Source organism: Anopheles maculipalpis, chromosome 3RL, assembly GCF_943734695.1.
Source record: "Anopheles maculipalpis chromosome 3RL, idAnoMacuDA_375_x, whole genome shotgun sequence".
In the NCBI taxonomy this organism is placed as follows: Eukaryota; Metazoa; Arthropoda; class Insecta; order Diptera; family Culicidae; genus Anopheles; species Anopheles maculipalpis.
In genome coordinates this window covers 2,798,642-2,819,671 of record NC_064872.1, presented here as the reverse complement: position 1 = coordinate 2,819,671, position 21,030 = coordinate 2,798,642, and the positions used below count along the sequence as shown (strand labels likewise).

Below are 21,030 nucleotides of genomic sequence, written 5' to 3'. Positions count from 1 at the left end.
CACACTCACACCTTTACTCACTTCATGTTCACTCGAAACTCACAGTATAATTTCTTATTTTGCTTTAGCGTCTCCTTCTTTCATCAACACCGCAGATCCGAAATCACTACAATTGGTTGGTACGTTGGCGGTCCTCTTCTGCTTCCGGTCTGATAGCTTCTGCTCTATCGAACGTTATGGTTTTCCCTCCGACAGAAGCTCGCACACAACAACAACAACAACAAAAACGCACACTTTAACAGCACTCCGTCATCACAAGCGATCGATTCGATGGACCTCGGTTCCCGCGCACATCGGGACTGTTGCTATCCATGGGCGAAGCGTACGAATCTACCCAGAGCCCAGGGTGACCGATTCCAAGCATTCTGCTAATGCGTTCAACACCTTAACGTCATTTTCCACTTGTTTAATTATCAGGCTCTTTGCGGCAGGATCAAACGACGATACTTTGACCGATTTGTCTATCCTTTTATGTATTTAATTTCCGCTTTTTTTCGCCAGAATGCAACATTAACCTTTGCGAAAGGAGACTTGAGGGAATACAGATATGAAATTGAGATCAGAATCATGTGTAATGGAGCGAGCATGTGAAGGAAACTTAACTTGGATGGAACTAATGGTTCATATTGATTTATACAATTACACTTCATAATTAATTAGCGGAGAGTGCATAAGTGCATATGCATTCTCGTATCTTGTGCTATTTTAGTTCTGTTAGGCCTTGACTTGCTTATAGAGGACTTCGTCTTATCAAATACTACTCGTGCTCTAGTGCTCACTTCCTCACTTCTGCCAAGACTAAACATGGAGTTTGCTTACATCTCTAAAATACCCTCACCCAGACTGATTATCATGCTAAGAACACTCGCTTTTCTGCTTCTCCTGACATCATGCTTTTCGAAATGTAGAAGGGAAAGTTAATCCTCTAACCAAGCGCCAACAAAGCAACAAAGTACCAATTTCTAACAATTCACTCAATACAAAATAGTGGCAAGATTGTGCATTCGTGACGCGAATCCCAACCACCAACCAAGATCAACACGAACAGCATGCACACATACACTATACCCACACACACACACACATCCCATGCACACTATGGCTTTGGGTCATATCTGGCAATCCGCGTCAACAGCAGCACCATATGGCAGACCGATAACCGTTCGGTAGATAAACCTATCCCTCCCCACTGGGCGCATTGCCACCTTCATCCATTTATACGGTGCACAAACAGCCACTCACGCACACACTCACACACACACACACGAGCAAACTAATCTAATATAGCGCTGCCAGTGGGTAGCCAGGTTTGGCTGAGAAGCAACATCGCCGGATTCAATTATAGCACCGAAAAGCAACAAGCGAACCACAAAACGTCCGTACTCAACCGATTGCCACCGCCACTGACACTTGCCAATGGTTTGCGCTGGTGACTGCGATAAGCGACGGAACTGGGGAACCGGTGCGGTGGGTTAGAAGAGGGCAAAGAATGGATAAGCACACTGTGTTTACTTTTTGAAAGCCACTACACACTTACTACACACAGCACACAGCTGTTCACGCTTGTCAGCCCTGCAAATATGTGGCCTAAACTGTGCGCATTTGGAGAACTGCTCGGCAGCAACATAGACGCGCTGCACTTCTTGCTTACAGTGGTGAGATCACAAGCGAATTACGGCGGCGCGCTCGTGAGCTGAATACTAAATAATTACCGTTGCGGGAGCAATCGTTCCCTTGCAGTTTCTACAGATACACGGTTACATTCGGCTCACTGCTGGCAAAGGATAAAACCTTAGTAGCGTGACAGTGGCTGCTTTCAAGCTGGAACGACTGCTGCATTAAGTGCTCGATGGAGTAACGGTCCACCCCTGATACAGCACGCAGCGACACTATCGGGTCAACTAAAACACTGACCTACCGATATCGCAAGCCGTTCGTCTCGTCTATCGAGACTGTGTCGTGTTGTCGCGCCTCCATTCCATCCATCAACGTTCGCGCGTTAAATGAGTGCTCTGCGGGGCGGTGTGTGTGTGTGTGTGTGTGTGTGTGTGTGTTAATGTGTTTGTAACGAGAAGAAGAACCTCCCACCGATACACACACCTACACCAGCACCCAAACAAGTATCCAAAAATATAAACCAAACCCCCACAGCGACCACCGCGATTAATCGTCCGGGAACGTGGAACGTGTTCGATGCCTTCGCTCTTACACGGTACAAACCGCTCGGTGCAGTACTATCAAAGCAATTTGGCATTTGACGACATCTATTCTATCCATCCACCCCTCCATCCCTTTGCATAAAATCGGCACAATCAAGCACAAAACAATCCCAACGATGTTACCGAGTTCGAGGGATCGTGCGTCACCAAGTCGGCAAATAGTTCCGTGGTACGTAGCATAGTGGCACACGGCACAATCGATGACGACATACAATTTAGCTACGACGATAATTATCCCGCCGTTCACTGTGCCAGTGAATGTAAGCGTATGACGACTCGTACGTTCGCTTTATTGCCCGTAGAGACCGGGGAGTTGTAGAGGAGACCAACTGTAGCCATAAACGAACGGACGAAATTACAAATTGATCCCAATCGACGCCAATGACGCGACGGTACTGTACAACGATGCTGCGCGAATACCGCACACGTCACTGTCCACCAGTGTCATGCAAAGATGCAGCTCTGCTCGTCTGTCGGCGGTTAATTAAGCGATAGCGGTATCGGTTGTTCGTGGATCGTGGATTTGAAAACTTTAATAAACCTTCCAACACCTGAATGAGGGTCTGCATTCTTTACACTGAATGCTGTATTTCCTACAGTAATTCAATCGACGTTCTGTATTCAGTGATCAACGTGTACGATCGATGTGAAGTTGCAGTGTCGAACCAAGCCGTTTCACTCTGCTCTGATCCAAAATAAAACTCTCCAACCAATCTCGGGTTGATGATGGCCTATTGCCTTCCTGCTCGCAGTCGCAGCACAAAACTGGTCAATCGGATTTCTTACACATATTACCACGACCACCGTCCGTGCACGACACTTTTTTTCGCGGCTAATAATAGCAATACGAAGAGATAGTGGCAATTTTTTTGTTTTTTGTTGGATTCCTCCCATTTTCTTTTTTCATGCTCTTGAAACTGGAACTCGCTTGTGTACCTCTCGTTTCTGTTTTGGAGGAAAAAATGAGTGCTTTCTTTTTTTCCGCTAATAAACGCTCCCAAGTTAGGGACGTGCCGTGTGTCGCATGTCAGGACGAAAATCGTTTCCTTGTAAATTATTAATTTATTTCGGTTGTAGCAAAAGATGTACGGTTTAGCGAGGCATATAAAAATAATACCTTTGTGGTCGTGTGTTTATTTGCAAAGCGAAATAGGTGCTGAATTATACCACATCTTCTCTACTTTCGGTATTTTATGTTCGGTGTATTTGGTATTTGAATCACAGGCGGGTCTTTGTCCTTGTATACTACTATAAAGTTTACCCATAATACATCCCTGGAAGAGTCAAGGTCCAGTGGAGACTTGAATGCTTTTCGGGACGTGTTGAGGAGTTGTTCCCTGCCGACTTCTCTATCTGATCACCCCATCTGAAGATGATCTTTGGCCGGGTTTTATTAGTTTCTGTTTTAATTTGGAGAATGATCAAACATCAACATGTCTACCACTAAAGGATAAGTCACTTCAGAGGGACAATCCTCAAATCAAATTGCTACCCAGGATCGTCGTTGGATTTAAGACACATTTTTAAAATGTGTCAACGTTAACTCCTTGTTATCTACTGAACTCTGGGTGAACCTGAAACATTCTTGGCAACTTCTGTATGCTACCAACTACACCCAAAGTCTGGTAACGAGCCAGGTCAGTTATTAAATATACTTCACTGATCAAAATTAAAAATAAATTATTGACACGAATCAATTCACCTCCAAGCCATGTGCAGCCGTGTGCAGATTGGTGCATAAACGTATCACCAAATTAGATTATGGTTCGAAAAGTAGCATCACTTCACTGTCCCCAATTCACGCCGTTTGCCATAAGTTGATCTGCATCAATTCTGCAGAACAGGTGAAGACATTTGTTCCGCTCAATAATCACAAAATTTCCCTTTTATCAGACTCCTCCAGTCCAGTCTTATGGCTGGGAGGAAGGGTCAACCGTAGCGAAAAGATCTTTACACTGTAAACACACGGACACACGACGGGAACATCTGGGAATCCGCGCGCACACACTCCATTCTGATATGTACAACTCTCGAAGATATTACAGCGAACCATGCGACATAGGGAGCTCACAGTGAGAGTGAGCGTGAACCGATAAAGAATGTTGAGAGATTCTGGGTGATAATGCTGGTGGCCCGGTTCGACATTCTTGCCTGCTCCCGTCATCCCCGTTCCCCGTTACACCCACTGTCATGCCACCGACCGATACGACACTCTCTAAAGGTGGCGGTCGAGGTCAGAGCAAGATCACGCACGGCGACCTCGGACACGAACGACCACTACCACTGCCCCAAAGAAAAGAGCTCCTGGGACGGAGAGAGGAAAAGAGAATTAACCTGACTCGAAGACACCTCAGAAACTTCAACAGCATCACTTAATGCAGACCGTGACATTCCCACCTAACTTAAGCCAGGAAAAATGATACACTTGCACCTTCACAAATTGCACATCACATTCTCCCACCCAAACACACACACACACACACCCACAAGATGAGAAGACTCTATTTTCCAGCTGAATAAACAACAACAGATCAGCAGAACCATACTTGGCAGCCGCACTTTCGCCTGCGGACCGCAGGACACGTATATCTACGATGAAGATCCACGCGATAACTAGCAAAATGTGGCCACAGTGAGCTCAGAGCACTAGCTAGCTGCTACTAACCCCGTTCACTCTCTCGGTGCGACTGTGAAAATGATTCCGCATGGGTTTTTTGCTGCTTGGTGAGAGCGCCCGTACGAGCGAGCTGGACGGTGGTGAGTGAGTGAGGAAATGTGTGTGAAAATGTGAGAAAATGAGCATACCACAAACACTACCAACGCGCTGCAAGGTTTTCCACACCAACACAACGAACGCGAGCAATGCTTGTCACTTCACCATCATCACCTCAGCTCAGCTCATCTCACAGGCGCGAGAAGAAGACCCCGAAACCGCAATAAGGAACTGTATCTCACGGACTGATCTTGTACAACTTTTTTAAGGTGCTTTGTATTTTATCTCGAGCAACATACAACGCAACGAGCAACGAGTCCATGTTCAAACTATGAAGAGCTATGTTTTAAATTTGGAAAGACTAATGAAGTTCTCCACAAACCCTTGCTCACTCAAAGAAAAACACAAATTCATCCTCCGCCTCGCAAGTTTTTCGCTTATCACACGAACGACTTTTTCCACACACAGCTGGATGACAGCTCTATTTGCACACGGAACAACGGACACGGTACCAAGGCAGGCACACACTTTGCCATCGATGTGGCACACCGTAGCCAAACGCTATTCTGCCAAGAATTGTTACACACGAAAGCGCTTTCCTTTTTACCACAGCAACTAGAGTCACAGAATCGCGATGCTCAGTTTGAAGTTGGAAATTGTACCTTCACGGTCGATTACTCGCTGGTTTACTGTGCGAGAAGCAGATTGACCTACCCGAGATGGATATTACTTCTGTTTTTCCTAGCGCTTTTTTCCACGGTGAGGACGCACATCTGTCCCTGTCACTTGTCAACCACCACCACACACACACATGTACTGTGCAAAATGGGAAACAGAAATTTTCCAGGTTATCACTACGGGGTGAACATGCGCAGTACCGTACGCACTTTACACACTCTACAGTGTATGGATGGAAAATGTGGGCCGGATTTCGGATTTAAACCGTATTTAAACGTTTCAATAACGGCTTTTAGTTGACAACCTCTCGGATTACTCGTTGGAGCCCTCTCGCGGGGTAAAAATGAACCATTATGAATTTCACAGCTAGATTACATCGAAGTAGTGCCACTATCTATTCACAAGCCACAATGCTGCGAAATCTACATTCTCAGCGATATAACGCTGATTTGATCCTGCAAAACGAACAGTTCGATGGTGAGGTTTACTTTTAGCGAAGGATTATAAAATTTAACTTCCACTATTTATTTTACCCCCATTTTCAGCGGAATTCTGTCGCCTATTCTGGAACCCATTCGGTGACGCCACGGTCCAACAACCAGTGAAGATTACGTTCAAACGCAAACGAGCCCGAAAACGACACGGCGCTACAAGTACTAATGCGAAGCATCGCTGTTCGGATTGCGACGCCGTTTTTCGCTGGCCATCGGACCTCAACTATCACCATGCGTATCAGCATAGTGGTGAGCAACTTAACGTGTGTCCCGAAGCGTCATGTGCGCTTAACTTTCAGTTTCCTTACCAGCTGACAAAACATCAGCGTACTAGCGGTCACCATAACTGGCAGGTGATTTGCCAGCAATGTAACAAACGGTTCGGAAGTCAACGCTTTTTAGGACGTCATACGGTGGCATCCTGCAACCGGTACAAGCTGAAATGCCAAAAGGGAGTACAATAGCTGAATGAGTGAAAGAAAAACACACATTGCCTTTTTTTTTGTTTGCTCTTAATTCACATGCTGTTTTATATTTTTCGTTACTCCGTTCAAATCCGTGCATCCTAACCAACTACAGAGACGACGACAAATGGGAATAGGTACATACAATACACACGCAAAACACGCACACCGAGTAGAGGCTGACAACAATGGCTCGGGTAGACGGAAACGGGTTTCATTCCCACTATGGGATACTTGTTGCTTTTTTGTCCTATTGTTTTTGCTGTACGCGCGCACATACATGAAACACAAACGGGATTTAAATTAGATTTTTGCAGCGAAGGCGCGCGTTTTCTCATTCCCATCGATAATTAATTCGGTACCGCATATGGCACATTTTCTAACCACAAACCTTACCACACGATGGGTACAATAACATTTCTTAAACAATAGGAAACAATTGAAAAAAAGGTACATATATAAATAAATATACATCGAATCTACGCTACATACAGCCTGTTATCGTTCGCATACAAACATTTTGCACTATTTCTGAATACCTTGGTGTGATTTGTTTGCGGATGTGTTCTTAGGGGTAGGACTGTTAGGAGACATCGACAGATATTATGAGCTAATCTGTAAACTCTTTACAAACGGTACACTGTGTTCTATTGCAGATAAAGGAGTGATTTTTACTGCTCCTATCCTACTGCTTGTGTTAAGTAATAGAGAGAAAGAGAACAAAACTAAATCTTTCTAAATCCAGCAACGGTTTCTGTCCTTAAAACATCGTCCCATACATCTTCACAGCTACTTCAAACCGTTTTGCGAATTTACATTGCTTTATATGACTCTATCGAAAGTCTTCCTTTAGAGCTAATGGTGTATCTTTGATACCGCTGTGCTGCTACTACTACTATATGATATCTGCGCTAAATTTGCTGTGCAAAAAAAACCAAACTTGTGCTTTCCAAAACGTTCCCTTTTCAGATTATTATATCTACACGCCAGATAAAGAGTTTCGTGATTGCGCAGTGCTTGATGTTGTTCCTGGATTTGGTTGTTTTCTTGGTGCAAGTTGGTGTTGTTTTCTTGTTGAAGTTTTTTTTACTGATTTAATTAAGAGAGATGTAGAGAAATTACGAAAGCGGAAACAAAAACGGTAAGGTACAATAAAACCCGCATGAGAAAACTATTCAGACTTTGGTTCTTAAAACGCTACAGATCCATCTTTTGATTTGTGTGGTACACACGGTTACAAAAAGTTGAAATTGAACGTATCCGTTACATCCACCAAGTTGATCTCCATCGACCGGCCCAGCACGAAACACTTTTGCTTTCTGGCGTGCTTTCGCAATCCTTAATCTTTCGGTTCCTCTCGATAGCCGTCCGAATATTGCTCTCGGCCACTCATCTTGAGGATTGCCTTGCTGTCTGCATTACCATCCAGTACGGAGCGAGCGCCAGAATTTTCGTCCTCCTATAGCAAAAAAGTTAAATTAAATGGGAAAAGTAGTGGATTAGAAAACAGGATTGTGTGGCCCTTCCTCATCCTTTTACGCACCGCTTCATCCTCCTTTACTGGTTTATCACCGACGCCCCATACTTCCACATTTCGGATGTTAAACTTCTTGGTGGCGCTCAGCTGAAAGTAGCCTTTGTATGTCGTGCAGGACTCGGAACACTCGCCTATACCGTACTCACTGTCCAGCCACATTCCCCAATAGCCGTGCTGTCCTCCCATACCCTTGGCGCAGATATAAAAAAAAAACATTCAATTAACCTATGTTACATACAGACAACCACACCGACTAGCTCGACTTACCATTCCATTTGGCATCGTTTGCTGGTGTAGATTCAGATACTGATAATGGTCATTATATCCGGTGCTAGGAAAGCTTCGCATCTTTGGCCGCAAAGTGAAAAGAAACGAATTTTCATTACCCACATAATTGGGACTAAGGGCCCACGATTCCGTCGCATAGCCACCAAAGATGTATCCATTCGCATCCTCCACAATAACCACCGTCGATCCTTGATCCATTATGCGACCTGTACGAGAAAGAGAAGTTCTTTAGCCGACTTGCAACACAGTAAAAAAAAACCCCGCACTAAAGAACACGTACCCAGTAAGGTTGAGAAACTTTCGCCATGTATTTGCGATGAGAAGAGAAAGCGCCACTTGTTCTGTTGCGTCCCCGGTAGATTGGAATTGATAAACAGCATCTGCGACAGATCAGTAAACGCCGGATAGTCCGGTACGTACTGGAGGCCCTCGCAGTACGGTAGCATCGATTGAAGGGCCTCCTGTGGGATGATGCTTTTGCGTGCGTTTCCATCCGCTTCGGACGCATTCTTCACGTTGCGATAATGGTACAGGTGGGAAAACACGTGTTCCAGCATCTTCAGGAAGGTTGGATTTTTATGTAACCTGCCAATTGATAATGCATGTTCGAACGAACGGTTACGGACGCCATTTAATGGTAGCAAAAAAGTACAAAAAAAACTTGGGAAATGAGACGAGGCTTTTTCCAAACAACGGCCAACCCCCAAGAGGAAGCTATCGCTAGGGGAGCACATTCGGGAAGGTACAAAAGCAGATACTGAACATGGAAATCAGAAAAACGCTTATCGATTTTATAGTTTGTTTTGCTACTCTGGACCAGAAATTCAATTTTAATTGCCTTTCCCCGAAACAGGTGCATCCTTTTGATTTCGTGTTTTGAGAAAATGCGCAACACGTCCCACTGCAAAACCGATTAGATGCAACTTACCATCGTTCCGCATCGGCCCGGGTAACCTTCTGCGTGCCCTGCTGCACCACATCGTACGCTAAGCTCTCGGCCAGCTTCTGTATGCAGTCCTTAACTATGCGGAATCCTCTCGATTCCCACGATTTGTACTGTGGACCTGCTTCGAGTCGGATCGCTCGCATATAGCTGCTCACAACCGCCTCCACGTACTAGACGTACATGATGGGGGAACGAGAACAAATAATCATAAAAAAGGGCAATGAATGAAAGGATAATTTCCCCCCGATATCCGAAACAGCTGATAACGATGATAAAATCGAAGGCACTCCACCACCCCAATCGTAACGATTCTGCCTTACCTCTTTGATAAGCGGATAAGCGATTTCGGTCGATTCCGATTCGGGCTGCTGGCCGAGACTGCACAGCAGCACATTGATTCTTTCATCGATGGTACCACGGACACAGTACACGTACAGTTCGGCGAACCGTTGAAATTCAACCACCGGCGAACGGGAACCGAGTGGCCCAAATAGGAAGTTGGTAATGTACTGTGCCAACCGTGGATCCATCTGTGAGCCCCAGAATTTCTGCCAATTGGAGAAAGACAAAAAAACGATGAAACCAAGCCAGGGCAAGATTTTTGTCGGAAGAGTCAGTGACAGGGACAGAGAGTCAGAGCGCAGATGGAAGTAAAATAAATAGAAACGAAGCGACACCAACCATGAGATCATCTTCCTTGATGCGTTCCGAGTTTTTGCTGACTAGCTTGAAGGAGCTTGCCACCACCGGTACCTCGCTCTTCGCCAGCAGCGAACATTTTTCTGCCAGCTTTGTGCTCGAGTTCCCCATCTCGCTTCGCCTGGTTCGTCTGGTGTGTAATTAAAAAGCGTCACCAGGACGCATTAATGGTCAGTTGCGGTTTGTGGCGAAGAAGCGATGGCGATATGGAGACGCTGCAGAGGAAAATGGAAAAATGGCGAAACGATATTAGAAAATGTATAATTGCCAACGATATTCAGTAGTGCCCCGGTCGTTTTAATTACATCTAACCCATTCCGCGGGCCGGGGTTTTCCTTATTCATTCATTTCCATATTCATCTTAAGCTATTTCTATGGTACTACAAAATCTGGAAGTTTTGATCTACTATTTTGAGTCTCTTTTACTTAATAACATTTTTATTAGCATAGTACTTTCGCCACAGACTGGACGTGGCAGCCACATCATCCGACAGCAAACTTCATCATCGGGTCGTTATCTTCGAAAATCATCGACCGAACGACTTCATTCATCGATCAACCCTGAGCACAAAGCGACATGCCATGACTCAACACCGTTGAGTTGGGGAAAACTCTCTGGGCATATTTTATCTTTCCTTTCCATCCATTGTCACACTCAACGAGGTTTGCGGACTCCTCCTCCTCCTCCCGCACCTTGAGCCCCACCAGAAACTGCAGAGTATCATAAATTGTTTATTGGACGATCGAGACGGCTTATCTGCTTATTTGGGCACATGATGAACGGCATACGCAATACTGAAGCAGCCTCGGGGTCGGTCATGATGATGATCCCCTTATCAACTTGAGGTATTGGTAGGCAGGTGCAGAGATCGAAGTAGACGAAAGATCGATACAGTCTGCAGCGTTGCTGAACAGCGAATCAAATCAATCTAGTAGCTATAAAAAACTTGCTTTATTATCATCCTATGAGGTTAGATTAATGGACTTTTCATTTTTATCTGCCTTCCTGAAGAGAAACTTTATAATGTAACACACACTTTAACACACTTTTTATAATAGGCGGCAATTTATTTTTAAAATCACATTTCAATTAGAACACGAGCAACAAACACTGAATCGATTTAAGACAATTTCGAAGACACCTGAAGCAGGTCGCACTGCTATAGTTTCAAGCTCAGGGTGATCACATGAGCATATCCCGCAACATTATTAAAACTACACGCGTTTCGTTCTGCTGCTCCGAGGACAGAAGGCTGCCTTGTTTACATAGGGTGTAGTAGTAGTGGGTTGGGTGGGAGTTGGGAGGTGTGATTGCAAAAAGTAGACCTTTTATCTTCGACCCCCTCCCCCGTCACTTCCCCTCCCCCTCCACCTCCACCACACCATCAGATGTCATCAAAAATACAGTAGCTATTACTAGTGGAAGTAATATTATTATTCCCTTTGCTTTCTCACTTGTACGCACTCGCACACACACACGGAAGGACATAGCGTAAACATTCGACATAGAGATTATGATCACTTCCACCCTGCTGCATTTCCTAGTAAATCCTGGCCGCTCTGTTGCACATCCCTTGTTATCAAGCGCAATATTTACCTTTCCCACTTGAGATATTAATTAGTATATCACGTCGCACGTTTACAGACAACCGCTTTACACAACTATCATAAACAAACGCACATTCCCCACACACAACAGAGCAGCTTGGGCCTATTTAATGCCTTTTTTAGCCAAGTTTGTATTATCGTTTCACATTCCAGCCTGTTGGTGCAACTATTTACTTTTCACTTGGCCATTGACTAGAGCAGGTTCCTTGCCTTGAATGGAAGAGAGCAAAAACTACACCGTATATGCACTGCTACCGGTGGGTGGGCTGCTTTCAAGTGCAATCTTTTCACGAAATCTAACCACACCATGAGACAAAAAGCACGTAGTGTGCACGGTATCGCGCACCGGGATGAAATAAATGTGCGACAACCATTGGAGCCATCCGTGGAGCAAAGATTTTTCCACCCCTTTTTTGCGGCCCGCAGAACGAAAACAGTGCAAAACGGGATGATCGCAAGGTCCGTTCAAACTGTCTCAAAGTGACAGTTTTGTTTGAAAGAGAGTAAAAAAAAATATTTGTAACGTGCTCAACCGAAATTATTTTTACTAAAATGAGCAAATTGATGCTTTACATTTCTCGCATTTTTTTCACACAAAATGCTCTTCAATTAATTATGGAAAAAGGGAAATAAATAATTTTTTACCTACCCACGTACAACACACACCATCTGTCCACGGCTTGATGTAAACAAACCGGCGTTTGACAGCTGTCAACCGTTTGCTATGGCGGCTTGCAATCAACACAACAAAATCTACAAAACAGAACGAAACGGTGGTTCCGGACGGAACGACGGTGTATTTTTGAACGGTGCAAACCTCCTTCCCTGGCAAAGCATGAACAATTCAAACCTCCGCGACGCTTTCCAAGTGCTTACCAACGAAGCTAAAGGTATTTGGTGCTTGTAACCGTATCAAATCATCAACATTAAATGTGCCGTTGGCCTGCTTTCTTTCCAACACAGATTTGTTCCTTCCTGCCAGCATACCGGAAACGTTCGGAATTCCGAGTGCGCTGGAATTTGTCCGTGATAGTGTAGCGAAAAATTTGCCTCTCATCATGCGGGAAGCGATAAACGATTGGCCAGCGGTGGAGAAATGGAACTCTAAATACTTTCGGTTAGTTCGAGTGTGTGTGTGTGTGTGTGTGGCCTTTCCGGCTCCGAATGTTTGTGTTCTGTTGCACCGTTGCGTACCGTCATATCGCGTTTATTGGCAACGGCCAAGCCGCTGTTGCATTTTTGAACCACGGCCAAATACAGTCATCGCGAGAGGAAAAGTTTCATTGGACGATCATCTCACCTTTCATTGACTGGGGAGGAGCAACCTTCACAGCTGGGACGCAGCATCAAAATTAAATTATTACATCCCCCCCCCCCCCCCCTCCCTGATTCTCCTGTTAAGGAAATGATAAAATTATGATGCATCGCTCTGTGCACCTGTTTGTGCACGCAACAAATCATCCTTTGTAATTTGTTTCAACCTCACTATAATGGCTTAGTGTAGTTTAGATTTGCAAACGTCGTAGATTGTTGGTTTTGTGAATGGCTTCAAATAACCCAAGATCGAACAATCCTCTTACCCTTTGTAAGTTCCGCAGAGAAACGCTTGCCGACAAGGAGGTAACGGTAGCGATCACGCCCAACGGCTACGCGGATGGGTTGGCCTTTCACGAGGAGGAAGAGTATTTCGTCCTGCCGCTAGAGCAAAGCATGTGTATGGAAGAGTTTTTAGACGCTCTCGATGACAAGAAGTAAGTAAAAACAGTCAAATTGCAACGAGTAACTATGGCACACTGCTAATCCCTTTTTATTAATGTCGGATTGCTTAGTCCGGATGCGATTCCTTACATACAGCGCCAAAATTCAAATCTTACCGAGGATTTTCAAGAGCTGTGGATGGACGTCAACGAAAGTAGTCTTGATTTTGCTTCAGAAGCATTCAACAAAAAACCGGATGCTATCAATTTCTGGATGGGCGATGAACGGGCAATCACATCCAGTTGGTACCAGCTAAAACTGTGTTTGTGGTTCCATTTTAACCCTTTTATTGCCTTTATTCGTAGTGCATAAGGATCCGTACGAGAACATCTACTGCGTGATTTCGGGCTACAAAGATTTTATTTTGATTCCTCCGATCGATCTGCACAATGTGCCCCGGCGCCACTACCCGATGGGCATTTACATGCAGGAAAATGACGATAAAATAGTGATCGAACCTATTCTTGATGGTAAGTAAGCGGTGGGAAAAATTGTTATAGGGAGAAGCCTGTTGTACTAATGTGAGTCCTTTTACAGAAATAGGTAAACCACGGCTCATCGAATGGGTTAGTGTCGATCCGCTGGAACCGGATTTGGAACGTTTTCCGTGTTATGCCGATGCGACGACGTACGAAATACGGTTAAACGCTGGTGATCTGCTGTATCTGCCCAGTCTTTGGTATCATCACGTACGTCAAAGCCACAAATGCATTGCGGTCAACTTTTGGTACGACATGGAGTACGATGCACGCTATTGTTTCTACAGAATGATGGAGAAATTGTGCAATTATGGTCAATAAATTATTATGAGTGATTGTTTTAAATTAAATTTTTGACTCGTGGTAATTTAACCTGGGGTATTTGCGGTTCGAAAAAGTCTCTTCTTAGCCTAGGATACAACAATTAGAAAATCATCCAAACACTAAGCGATTCAAACAAAAAAGCGGTAGTTGTTACCCTACAAGTAACTCCTCAGGAAAATTTTAGCTCCTCTCAAGGATATAGTTAGCACCAAGTTCAACTGGAGGAACTGTTTCACTATAGTTTTTACTAGTTAGAGGATCAACTGACTCTGCTAAAGCACCCAATAGCCAAAACCGACCAGCTTAAATAATTTTGTCTCGCAAACTAAAAAAATGCTCTTCATTCTTTCATAATTTTATTTACATTTCATATTCATCAAAGATAAAGCTTCTTGCGTCAATACTCAATACAAATAGAAATAATTTGTATAAAGAAAGATTCAAAAAATATGAACATCGACCAGCTTAAAAATTTTGTTTCACAAACTCGAAAAATGCTCTTCATTCTTTCGTAATTTTCTTTAAATTTCATAGTTATCCAAGATAAAGTTGATTGTGGCAATACTCAATACAAATAGAAATAAATTGTAAAAAGAATGATTTAAAAAATATGAACATCACAATCGATATGAAATCAAGGACATATATCAGCTAAAAAAACAATAAATACAACCCCATACAAACATACAAAAACCTCGCCTAAAAATGGGGTGAAGGGATCACCGTCGTCGATTCTAAGTAAGTAGGTCACAATCAGGATTCTGAACCCTTCGTTAGCGCCACGCCTTTCCAGCCATCGCCATCGTCACCACATCCGTACTCACTGAAATCCGCACGAGGATCGCAAATGTTGAACCACCTGCGCATCGATTCCACGGTTGAGCGCCTTTTCCTCCAGCTCCATAATGATATCGGTCAACCGGCGTTCCTCCATGTACAGTTTCCGGTTTTCCATGCGATCGAACTCGAGGTTAATGTTGAGCATGTGCGTAATGAGCTTCTTCTTGTGGCGCGATCGACGCGATGCTTCGTTGTTCTTGATGCGTTCCTGATCGTCGATTTCGTTCGAGCATTTCTTCCGTATGCGAGACTTAGCCGGGTTGAAAGCTACGAGGATAGGGAAGTAAGAGTCAAATCCAGTTAAGTACATCGGAGAAGTTCCATGCTTCTTACTTACTCATTTCCAGTGGAAAGCAGGCCAACTTTGATTTGGTGTAGATGTCCTTATTGTAGGCGGATATTTCGTTAATTTTGTCCAACTCCATCTGCACACTGGCCGGCACTGCCGTGTCTATCTCACCCCTATCTCCAGCGCTCCAGCGCTGCAGTACCGGTCGTTGCAGTTCGTCGAGAATCGATGAAACACCAGAATCTGAAGGAGATCGTGCTGGTTTGTCGGCCGTTACGACCATCGCAATAGCGCCTTCATCCTCGTCCTCCTCATCAACCAGATCATTATCCAGAAACCGTTTTTTATTACTTCCTTTCGAAAGCATACCACCACCGACCACCCCGGATGGAATGTCCGGGGAGCTAGTGTACTGGTTGCCGTTCGATTTCAGCATCAATGCGAACCCATTCATATCGGGACTTGCGTACAGCATTGAGGGAACATTTCTGGCAGTAGACGTCACATTCTGATGCAGTTCTAGCGTGGGGGATAAGGTACTGCCGCTGCTATCCCATTTCTCCATTTCCGGTGACGATGAATCCATTCTGATCGATGTAGTACGGGTGTTTTTCTTCTTTTGCATTCCAGAGTCGATCAATCGAACAAACAGTTCCTTCTGGCTGACGTTTTCGTGTACAGCTGCAATGGAGAACGGTGGCGATTGTGATACAGCAGTAATCCGTTGTTTGGGCGATCCGTTCTTTCGCTCGCGTTTTTTCACTGGAGATGAAGCTGCTGAGCTGTTGTTGGCTGTTGTGGAGTTGACGGTTTTTAGCACTGTACGAATATTGTTGTTCTCATTCTTATATTGCTGATATCCGGAACTCAGCATCAGAAGTGCGGATGCAGCATCGAAGTCAGTCATGGCTGGAAATCGAAGAGAACAAAAATGGGGTATGAATAAGCGTTACACGGTTTAATGTTACATTCCTGCCATACGCGAAACACATGATCGTGCTCGTCATACCGGAAGGCGCGGAATGTGCGTACGATGCAAATATCACATCTTTGTCTAAGGGGAACGGATATCGCGACTGGAGTGGAATGTGTGTGAATGACCTCGGAATGTGTTACTACTCCGTACTATACGTTTTGGGGACGGCCTGTATAGCCTACATATGGTAAAAAGCAGTAGCATCATCCGAAACTATTCCCATCTATCCCTTTCCCGGTAGCCATTCCTGTACTTTCATCTTCCTCCATCGATTAGCGTTCAATTCATCCAGAACTTTGGTTTGCACATGTCTCCCGTACGTATTCGTACTACTTTACGAACATCATAGCAGTGCCAAATACGGTCAAGAGACATTCACAGCCAGCAGGAAAAATATGAACGACCACCATTTAATCACAATACATCACTCAGGCATACGCAATTTGGTTCTTACCTTTTCTTGAAAATCAGCAATTTTCACTCGAATACACACACTTACACAGATAGCAAACTAAACACACGCACAGGACGCCACAAGGTTCTGCAACTCGCACAATCCGATCCACACAGAAAGAAGGACGAACAGTAATTAACGCAAATGGACGATCCGGGCCCCATTTATATACTAATCTCTACATGCAACAATTTTACCCAACCGCATACCACGATCGTCATCGTGTACACCTCGGGTACTACTACGACGATGGTATCGGATCGATTTTACCTGTGGTGGTTGTTTCATGATGGCTCCTCCTCAAACCAGCAAAAGGACAAATGGTAACCATGAATTATGCTAAAGTTGTGGCTTTTTCCGGGGTAATTAAATAAGAAGTCGGTTGTCGGGTATTAACGGTCATTTGCTGGTGATCTGCCTACGCCTTTACGATGCTTTTCGTGGTTTTGGCTACCCGACCGTCCAACAGGACCTTTGTGTAACGATGTAATGTAAGGGTAAAGTTTTCTGAATGTGAGTGAGAGAAGGGAGGAGAAGATAAAATAGAGATTCGTTACTAGTTCAATCTAGGTAAAGAATATGTTGTTTTTATAAATTTTAACGGTTTTTTGTGTTACGTGACGATAGGCAGAAATTTTTACTACCCTTTTGTTTTTATTTCTCTTTTCTCACACGCGCGCACGAAGTTAAAGGTAAGCCGTAACGAATTAAAGCAATTTTGAATTTATATTAGCGATCTGAATTTATATTAATAAGGGGTTCCCATGCTGGATTAAAAACGCTTTCTTGTAAATTTAAATCGTTCGCTTGCTTATCGTTTTGCTGTCAGTGCCTTCGGTCCGTTCGGCGTTTATATCCGCCTCGAGTTCACTTGGTCTGTCAACGCCTTGTCTTTTTTCACACAGCTGTGGTTTTGCAGAACTAAATTTTGTGGTGCTGAAGAAAAACAGAACACACGGCCAAGGTAAAGTTGCTTTATTTCCCTATATTGAATTTCACGGGCACCTTAACCGTACCGAACTACAAAAGGTAGCTTGGTAATGGTGCAGCTAATCTACCCCTTCGAGATAGTGGATCCTGCACGAACGATGTGCCGCTATTGGTGTAATAAAATTACGTAATAAAAACTCGCTTTCTGTTGTTCCTTCCCCACTGTAGCATGTCTGAAGTCGCTACCAGAATTCCGAAACCGGTGCTGCGTGGACTCCACAATGCCACCATCAAGCGCAACCTGATCGTGTCCGGCGTCCTGTGTACCGTTGCCGTCATTGCGATGAAAGTGATGCACAACGATCCGAAAGTGCGGGACTACGCGGAGTTCTACAAGTGAGTGTTGCTGCCATACAGTAAAGAGGGTGTGTGGATAAAGTGATCCCGACTTTTTCTCTTCCCATTTCAGGACCTACGACGCGAACAAGGCTTTCCAGCGCATGAAGGATGCCGGTTTGCTGCAATCGGTTAAGGATTAAATATGGCGCAGATTAGTATACGCCATCCTAGTAACTGAGCGAGAGAGAGAGAGATAAAAAGAGAGAGAGAAAGTGCATATATGATCCACTGGGTGCAATCAAGCAACCGATGGTAATCGTGCAGTAAAATAAAGGGCGGTTGATCCAAATATTAGCTGAACAAGTGTTCTACTCTCGCGTGTAAGTAAAGCGTGCTTCCGGTTTCTGGGTTTGATCATCATACTTCCCGCACCGTGTATTCGTGATGAGAATGACAACTGTTTTCAAGGAAATAATTCGCTCTTACTCACTCTCTACTAGGATTTAGTTCTTTAAACCATTTAACAACAACTTAAAGATATGCTGAGAAGATATCTTACATATTTCCACTTTTAATGGCCGGAAGGGTTGCGGGATTAACTCTCAAAACGACGTCACGCTTCTCATAACAGCTGTGACAACTCGCTTTCATACCTCTATGTTGATTTGAATCCCAAAAGAGTTTAAACACTCCTTTTGAATCGAGTCCCTCTGATGACTATTAACTCCTTGGGAGTGATTTGCATAATAACGATTCCCAAAAGAGTACAAACACTCTTGTAAGGCTTGTAAAAACTCTTTTTGAGGAATTTATTTAAATCATTCATTCACTCTTACACAATACGCACAACAATATTCAGTACTTCACTGGTGATGGCATGCATGCAGAATTAAATCGCTCCCGCACCATAGATCCGATCCCAAACGACGTACTGCTGCAAATCATTCGGCGATACGCTAGCTTTCACCTTGGTTAGCGCTAGCCGAAAATCCTCGTAACATATCGCTCGAACCTGATCCTTCGCAATGTCTCCCAACTGTTCGAACGGTATCGATCGTATCGGTCCCATGGAAGCTTCGTGGCACAACACTTTCATGTCGGCACCGGAAAATCCTTCCGTTAGGTCACCGATGCGTGCAATTTCCTCCACTTCCAGGCTGTTCCGTTCCCTTTGCAGTAATCGGGTTAAAATTTGAATACGAGCTGCCCGTTCCGGCAGTGGAATGTACAACCGTTTCACCAACCGACGACGGGCAGCTTCATCGAGCTCTTGGGGTCGATTTGTTGCACCAACAATTAGAATCCGTTCGTCTTCCGCCGTTGCCGCACCGTCCAGTTGTACCAGAAATTCCGTCTTTAAACGTCGCGAACTTTCGTGCTCCGTGTCGGATCGTTGGCAGAGCAGCGAATCAATCTCGTCTATGAAAACTACTGCCGGTTGATGAACTACGGCCACCGCGAACAGTGCCCGTACCATCTTTTCCCCATCGCCGATCCATTTGGAGGTAAGCGATGACGCACTTATGCTGAAAAACGTCGATTTCGATTGCGATGCGATACACTTGCCGATCAGCGTTTTGCCCGTACCGGGTGGACCGAAAAGCAGTATGCCGCGGGGTGGTTTGCGCAAACCGGTAAAAATATCCGGTCGCAGAATTGGCCAAACAACTGCTTCCTTGATGATGGTTTTTGCATACTCCAACCCCGCAATATCGTCCCACGAAAGTGGTTGAAAGCGATCCATAATCTCGCTCCGAATCAATTCCACCATTTTCGGATCGATATTCTTCAAACGCTCATCGATCTCATCCTCTTGGCTATCGTCGTTGCTGCCACTATCATGGACGTGTTGGCCTTGTTTACCCGCCCGTTCGTCCTGCTCCGTTCGCGTGGGACAGACAAACTTACTGCCGATCGTGCGGCGTCCTCCGAGTGTTTTACGGCCGCATGCAATCAGAGGCGCCTTGCCGGGCAGGTTCGATGTACCGTATTTCTACGGAAAGATGTATAAACTTGTTAGTTTATTTTGAATATTATCTATAAAGTAACTCCTAATATTTACCTTAATATTTTGTATGATCAGCTCGTCTTTTGCCGTTCGAAAAGCACCCCCGTTACCAGCTGCACCACTCTCAAGGCTGCTAGCAGTAGATTTGGCAGTGTCAGCAGAACTTATGGGAAGTTTCGAAGACGTTGCTTTGGAGATGGGTATTTTTGGTGTAAAAACTGGAATTCCGCTGGAGGTAGTCACTGGTCGGGAAACATCTTCTGCGCTATTATTTGAAGTGGAAGGTAGCTTATTAGTCACTCGACTTTCTACTGACTGTTGATTTTCGATTCGCAAGGTATTGCTAACAATCGCAGCAAGCGTAGACGAGGAAAGTTCGTTCTTGGAACAGTTTTCGTATTCTCCTTGACATTCCTCATTTGCTAGATAGGAAAGAGGATCATCCAAAGCCGGTTCGGTTATTTCAAAGTCATCATCGGAAAACTCCACCGCATGCGTATTGAGCAGCTCGATCACATCGTCACAATAGTTGTTAACCCCCTCGGGATCGATCATCAAATCCTGATATCGGCCCAAGCCATCCTCCAGCACGTGTGCCGACAGTTTCTCATCATCTCTGCAACAAAAGAGCGCGATAATTGATTTGTAAAGGTGATTAAGATAGAAGACACTTGTTTTTTTCAATACACACGTTTCAGCCGTTTCCTTGTAAAGCAGATAATTTGAGTTGCGCAATTCGTCTACAGCATTGCGGGTATTGTTAAGCTTAACTGTTTCATCTAATTGACGTAGCAAGAAGCATAATAGCTCAACATTAGCAGACGAGTCGTCCTCCATCGTAGTACGCGTTTTATGTTTTGTTGATCGACGGACTGGACGGGCGGTGTGAAAACAAACGCACACGCGCCTTTTTTAGCATGCCCTTTTTAGTTCGGTTATTACTTTGCATCATGCATCAAGATTTTTTAAAAATCAACTTAAGTAAAA

General features: G+C 44.5%; 7 protein-coding genes across 7 annotated transcripts in view; 3 read left to right on the top strand and 4 right to left on the bottom strand.

Moving 5' to 3' along the window:
* LOC126563780 (uncharacterized) overlaps positions 1-21,030 on the bottom strand; it is a 347,215-nt gene that overhangs the window by 27,743 nt on the left and 298,442 nt on the right. The gene's annotated exons all lie outside the window — the stretch shown is intronic.
* Positions 6,021-6,568, top strand: LOC126565998 (zinc finger protein 729-like). Its single transcript, XM_050223199.1, has 2 exons — positions 6,021-6,087; positions 6,156-6,568. The coding sequence occupies exons 1-2, from the start codon at positions 6,021-6,023 to the stop codon at positions 6,566-6,568; spliced, it is 480 nt and encodes a 159-aa protein (XP_050079156.1).
* LOC126564661 (MTOR-associated protein MEAK7) lies at positions 7,790-10,171 on the bottom strand. Its single transcript, XM_050221748.1, has 7 exons — positions 10,021-10,171; positions 9,660-9,887; positions 9,322-9,509; positions 8,674-8,978; positions 8,373-8,599; positions 8,112-8,294; positions 7,790-8,027 (listed from the first exon to the last, which is right to left on the bottom strand). Exons 1-7 carry the CDS (start codon positions 10,147-10,149, stop codon positions 7,908-7,910), a joined length of 1,380 nt encoding a protein of 459 aa, XP_050077705.1. The 5' UTR covers positions 10,150-10,171; the 3' UTR covers positions 7,790-7,907.
* LOC126565061 (bifunctional peptidase and (3S)-lysyl hydroxylase Jmjd7) lies at positions 12,411-14,204 on the top strand. The gene is made up of 6 exons (XM_050222200.1): positions 12,411-12,536; positions 12,610-12,763; positions 13,245-13,397; positions 13,476-13,645; positions 13,710-13,874; positions 13,942-14,204. The coding sequence occupies exons 1-6, from the start codon at positions 12,482-12,484 to the stop codon at positions 14,202-14,204; spliced, it is 960 nt and encodes a 319-aa protein (XP_050078157.1). The 5' UTR covers positions 12,411-12,481.
* Positions 15,025-16,259, bottom strand: LOC126564857 (uncharacterized). The gene is made up of 2 exons (XM_050221979.1): positions 15,385-16,259; positions 15,025-15,314 (listed from the first exon to the last, which is right to left on the bottom strand). The coding sequence occupies exons 1-2, from the start codon at positions 16,241-16,243 to the stop codon at positions 15,028-15,030; spliced, it is 1,146 nt and encodes a 381-aa protein (XP_050077936.1). The 5' UTR covers positions 16,244-16,259; the 3' UTR covers positions 15,025-15,027.
* LOC126565716 (cytochrome c oxidase subunit 6C) lies at positions 17,641-18,289 on the top strand. Its single transcript, XM_050222921.1, has 3 exons — positions 17,641-17,730; positions 17,926-18,092; positions 18,166-18,289. The coding sequence occupies exons 2-3, from the start codon at positions 17,926-17,928 to the stop codon at positions 18,233-18,235; spliced, it is 237 nt and encodes a 78-aa protein (XP_050078878.1). The 5' UTR covers positions 17,641-17,730; the 3' UTR covers positions 18,236-18,289.
* Positions 18,917-20,880, bottom strand: LOC126564382 (fidgetin-like protein 1). The gene is made up of 3 exons (XM_050221413.1): positions 20,735-20,880; positions 20,098-20,659; positions 18,917-20,028 (listed from the first exon to the last, which is right to left on the bottom strand). The coding sequence occupies exons 1-3, from the start codon at positions 20,878-20,880 to the stop codon at positions 18,925-18,927; spliced, it is 1,812 nt and encodes a 603-aa protein (XP_050077370.1). The 3' UTR covers positions 18,917-18,924.